Raw genomic sequence first — 5,428 nt, 5'->3', positions numbered from 1 at the left:
GGATGGATGGATGGATGGATGGATGGATGGATGGATGGATGGATGGATGGATGGATGGATGGATGGATAAATAAATTACAGAACCTTTTTTATGTTTGTCATATTTGAAGGAGGGAGGAGCACCGAGTGGACTCTGCCTGGTTGCATTAATCGTATTAAACGTCAAGTGCCAAAAAATAATCGATTAATGTTTTCTGACGATTAATCGCACACGATACGATTATGCCCAACCCTAGAGTGAGTACAACCTGAATGTGGTTTAAAAAAAATCCAAAGAAACAAACAAAAAAGAAGTTTTGTGCAGAAAAAAAAGGGTTTAAGGATTTTACCAACTTCATTTGTTCATCATTTACCCTGTCAGCTTTGTTAGGAGAGATATCGCTGCTCAAACTCTGTAAGGAATTCTCGCTGTGAGCCAAAGACATGTGTCCACTTCAGTCCTCATGTGTCCAGGGTGAACACACTGAATGTAATAGATGCAGGCATCGAAAGTGCGCTCAAGTCACAGAGAGAAATCATGTCAAGGTAGCACATGCCACCTCCCTGCGATGTGTACACACCTGACCTGGAACAAAGTGGACAACACAACCCCAGCCAGGCCCAACCGGAGACAGAAATCTCACCGCGAGCCACACTTCTCAACACATTGATGAGACAGGCTTGACACCGCAGCACACCGAGGGAGAGGTGTGGGTGTGACAGCCCACTACCATAATTTCATCCTGCCATTACCTGCCCAGATGCTCACAACTGTGCTCACAGAGACAGGTGCACAAACACTCTCCGCACAGGCAAAGATGCACTGGCTTCCATGAGAAACAACCCATAGGTGCAGCACACCAGAAACGCACAAGTGTCTCCGTTCAAGCTGATGCCACCGTCTCGCTCCTCGTTGTGACTCATTGTCAGTTTGCCGGGTGATTGTTGTCAATTGTGCTGACAGAAGTAAGCATATTAGCTACAACAAGCTCTGGCAATGTCTCCCTCTCGATTTGACTTGAGCGGCATAAGAAAGTGCAGAATGCTGAAGGCAGTCCACTGAGTTCCCCCTAACCTGTGCATCTATTTACACCTGGTGTACTTCACCTGACAGTCAATACAACAACAAAAAAAAACATTTCAACAATCTGACAAGAGACATCAACAAGATTTCAAATGGCACCAATATAAATAATTATTTACATGTTACTGTACACTTATTTGATGTGTGGAAAAAATGTTTCCTATTATAAAATTTTTTTATAAAAATTAAAGAGCTTATATTACTATGACAGAGTATCAGGGCCACACTAAAAGAAATCTTTTTTTTTTAAATCCGAGAATAAAGTTAAAATACCACAGGAAAAAAAGTCATAATCTTACATGACATGTCTATTTTCCCTTCCTGGGTCGTCTCACACCTGCTGTGGACAGACTCCAATACGTGTCACTGTGTTTATGAAGTATTACTTTTGAGTCACTGTTAGTGTAAGATGCTTCCATTCACAATATGTGATGACTAAATCTGTCAATGCAGCCATTAATTGCAATGCCATAGGGCTGCCACAAATTATTATTTTTATAATCGATTAATCACCGATTATTTTTTTCGATTAGTCGACTAATCAGATCATACGTGAACTGAATATAAAACATAGAGCTTATCGTGCCAGAATGCAGCTGCTATTATATAACCATGGTTAGATTTTAGCTATGTGCTAACTAAAAATAATTGCTGTGGAAGGTAAGTTCTGCTCTGCAGATATTGCACAGGTTTCTCTTTCATTTTCTTAAAATGATCCCACACTTTTGAGCTCTGTTGTCAGGTAGCCATGATACCAGAGCCTGTCTGTATAATGTCTTGTGACGTCCACAGCCTACCCCAGTTACCACTACTGTGCATGTGTGTCAAGGACAGAAAGGCAGATGTGGCAGTGGAAGGTGTCAAAGCAGTTTGGAGAGAAATACAAAATAAAGAACAAAAAAAAACGATTAATCGATTATTAAATTAGTCATCGATTATTTTTATAACTGATTAGTCGTCGATTAATCGATTAATCGTTGCAGCCCTAAAATGCCATACGGCCAATATCAGAGTATAACTTCACAAGATGCTCCTTTTAACACAATTGTAAGACTGCTTTTTTGTGTAGGTCTTTTTGTAATTTTATGACTTTATTCTCATAATACTACAGCCTTATCCTTGTAATATTTCAAATTTATTTTCGTAATATTGTAACTTTGAATGGAACATGTTCATAGGACTTGAATCAGGTGCAGGAAAACGGTCCAATACTCAGTCTTGAAGGTTTATTTACACATATATAAAGTTTTTCACAGCTCTTCCTTCTTCCAGCAAAGCTTTTATAGCAAGCCTAGTCCCACCCCAGATATGATGTCATACCTCTAACACAAGTAAGTGAGTTATAGAAACAAACACTAAAAATATATGGAGACTTATTGATTATCTAACTATTAAAGTAAATGCTTAAAACTGATCACAAAATATGACTGTATTTAAAATGCAGTTAATCAGTCACAAAATTTCCTTAAACTTTATTCTCAAAACATTTTGAATTTATTCTCATGCGGCTTTTTTCTTGTACTATTATTACTTCATTCTAGTAAAATTATGACTATTCTCATACTATTATGACTTTACTCTTATATTATTTTGATATTATTCTCATGTGTCTTTTTTCTCTTAATAATCTCACTATTCTCATAATTATGAAAACAAATCTCCTAGTGTGGCACTACTACTTTATTGTATATGACCATTACATGGTAGCTGAATTTTAAATGTGACGCTAGCCAATTTTTATATGAATTGTTTTAGAGGAGGTGAAATTGTTCTGTCTCAAGCTAAAATGTAATTTGCAAACGTTGCATTCAAAAAGTGACGTAAATAAAGATGCACCCTAAAAATTACAAAGAAATGTTACATCAGTGATGGTGAGATGTAGGCAATTAGAATCAGAAGGGTTTTTTTTTTACAGTGATAGGCGGTCCTGTATGATAAATAATAAAAAAGCATCATCATGTTGCTCAGAAATATTCACCTGTTGCCACAAAAAAACAAGCTACAGATTGATTATCACAATAATAGCAATGACTGCATGAAAATATAAATCCATAAGGTATCACCCAGCACTGTCCAGGCCAGTTTTAAACTATGGTCATTTTATTTTAAGAACTGATGGAGTTGCAGCCAGTTAGGTCAAATATCAAACACTGTGGAACCCGTCTTGAACGGGACTGACTCCAAACATTGATCACTTGCAGATGTACATCCAATGATTACTTTATTTGATTAAAATCCATCCGTGCATTCAACCACACACAAACAAACACAAGCAAAAACATCATCACCCATCTTCTGCCATTCACAAAATAAATTGTGCTTAAGAGCATAAATGTGGATATACCTCTATAACCAGGTCTGCAGGCATGTGACAACTGTCTCAAAGCAATTACTCTGACTTTTTTAAAGTGACGACTGAGATGGCGTCATGGTCTGACAGACATGAGAAGAGTTCAGAAATCAGTCACATTTTAACCATCTTTTCTTTTGTTCCACTTTTTAAATCAGCTGTTATCTTGATGTTAATTTAACAGCTCCCTTCTGACACAAATGTTCTGACTGGAGAGCTTTATTTTATTTGATCCTGAATTAGCATGTCACATATTATTGATTATGCCTTTTTTTATTGTACCCCGTATGTCCCCAGCTGATGCCTAATGCTGCGTTCACACCGAACGCGATTTCAGCTTCAAAATCGCAGCCAACGCTTCAAGTTGGTCGCTTGTGCACTTTGAGGTCAGACGCAGGACAGCTCTTGAAGTGCTGCACGGCAACAGCCTCCCCGCCCCTCCCTCCTCTGTCGGGCTCTGTTTAATGTCGGACGAGGAAGTGGCTTTGCTTAATTTACAGAGAGCAAGAGCATGTCACGTTCATCAGATAATTAATTCATAATTAATTCACCAGATAATTCAGAGACATTCTGAGTTTCATCACCCAGGAACTGCAGGAGAGGCTCACAGCTGCTTTCAGGACTATTTTTCCAGTCTGATGAGCCGCTGCCACGCATTGGTACGGATATCTCCTGTCAGGACACCGACTGCAGGCACTCAATTTCAGCTAAAGAGCTCCTCTCCGTCTGTTTCAGGTTAGTGGACATCATTCAGTAAACTGTCCCTTCGGGAAATATGTCGCTACGTCACACAGTGGAGTCTCTCTGATTGGTTGACGCGGCGCGTCGAGTTGCAAAAGTTCAGATTTTCTAACTTCGGTGATTTGCGCCTCAGAGCGTCGAACGCTCAGATTGTTCAAATCGCGCTGCTCTAATCGCGCTTGAGGCGCCGCAGCACTTCCCGACGCTGCTTGAAGCGCGTCCACCATAGACTTTGCATGTAAACCTGATGCTCCTGATGCTGAAATCACGTTTAGTGTGAACGCACCATAAGACTCATCCAGCTGTTTGATGTTCTGCTCCGGACAGAGGTGCTCATCTTCACCTGCAGCCGGCAGGAAGATTCACGTCCCCCAGTAGAAATGATTGATTACGTTTTCCCCTCTGCTTGTTTTCACCTTTTCTTACCTGAGCTGATTGAAACTCAGATCCAGTCGTTTGGCAAACTGTCCATACATGTCTCCGAGGAAGACTGGAACCTCCTCTGCGTCGTGTCCGATGTAGGAAACCTTTAAAAGGTCAGAAAGCAGAATGAGAGATCGCAATGATAGCTCCGGTGCGTAAAGCAAGATAACAGTTTACACAAAACAAAACAGGAAATTATTTTTTTTAAAGTAGAAACAATGTTTCCTGAAAAGTTGTTTTTGACTGTCAGTGAAGGGGAAGGGCAATATTGTATTTTGCTAGTGTCCGTGTGCATGTTTGTGTTTGTTTGCCTGAAAAATTAACATAATATCTCATCAACCAAAGGACATATTTCAAATGAAACTCTCAGTAATCATTCAACATGCGTCTACAACTGATAAAACGTTAGACTTAATGCTGAGTCACCGTTCACACTGTTGTTTTCCTGTTTAGTCATTAAAAAACATTAAGTTGATTAAGGAGGTGGGAGACAGGACCTGTGTTTTTGTAACTTTCATTCATTTTTAAAATATTTCAATATATTTATTGATATTTTCTTTATAAAAATCCATTGCAATCACTTTCATGCTTCAAAATATTTACTCTGTATTTATTAGTTTTAGCTTTTAGCTAGCTTTTTGCGACATTTCACTATTATTTTGCTACCTTTAGTTAGCCATGCACAGCTTTTAGTCTTTAGCTAGCTTTTTGCTACTTTGGGTATACTTTTAGCTGGTATTTTGCTACTTTTTAGCCTCTAAATTGAGTTTTTCTACTTTTAGACTTAACAACTCAAGTTATAGAATAGAATAGAATAGAATAGAATAGAATAGAATAGAATAGAATAGAAT

At 38.7% G+C, this 5,428-nt stretch overlaps 1 protein-coding gene across 2 annotated transcripts in view; it reads right to left on the bottom strand.

The window, feature by feature from the left end:
• The window catches only part of lrmda (leucine rich melanocyte differentiation associated), a 316,113-nt gene that overhangs the window by 309,342 nt on the left and 1,343 nt on the right, over positions 1-5,428 (bottom strand). For both annotated transcript variants that reach the window (XM_014005095.1, XM_014005094.1), the window contains exon 2: positions 4,581-4,681. In XM_014005095.1, coding sequence (XP_013860549.1) covers positions 4,581-4,681 — 101 coding nt within the window. The remainder of the gene's footprint in view (positions 1-4,580; positions 4,682-5,428) is intronic.

The sequence above is a fragment of the Austrofundulus limnaeus genome, unplaced genomic scaffold, assembly GCF_001266775.1.
Source record: "Austrofundulus limnaeus strain Quisiro unplaced genomic scaffold, Austrofundulus_limnaeus-1.0 Scaffold28, whole genome shotgun sequence".
NCBI classification, from domain to species: Eukaryota; Metazoa; Chordata; class Actinopteri; order Cyprinodontiformes; family Rivulidae; genus Austrofundulus; species Austrofundulus limnaeus.
This window is presented reverse-complemented; position numbering and strand designations above follow the sequence as displayed.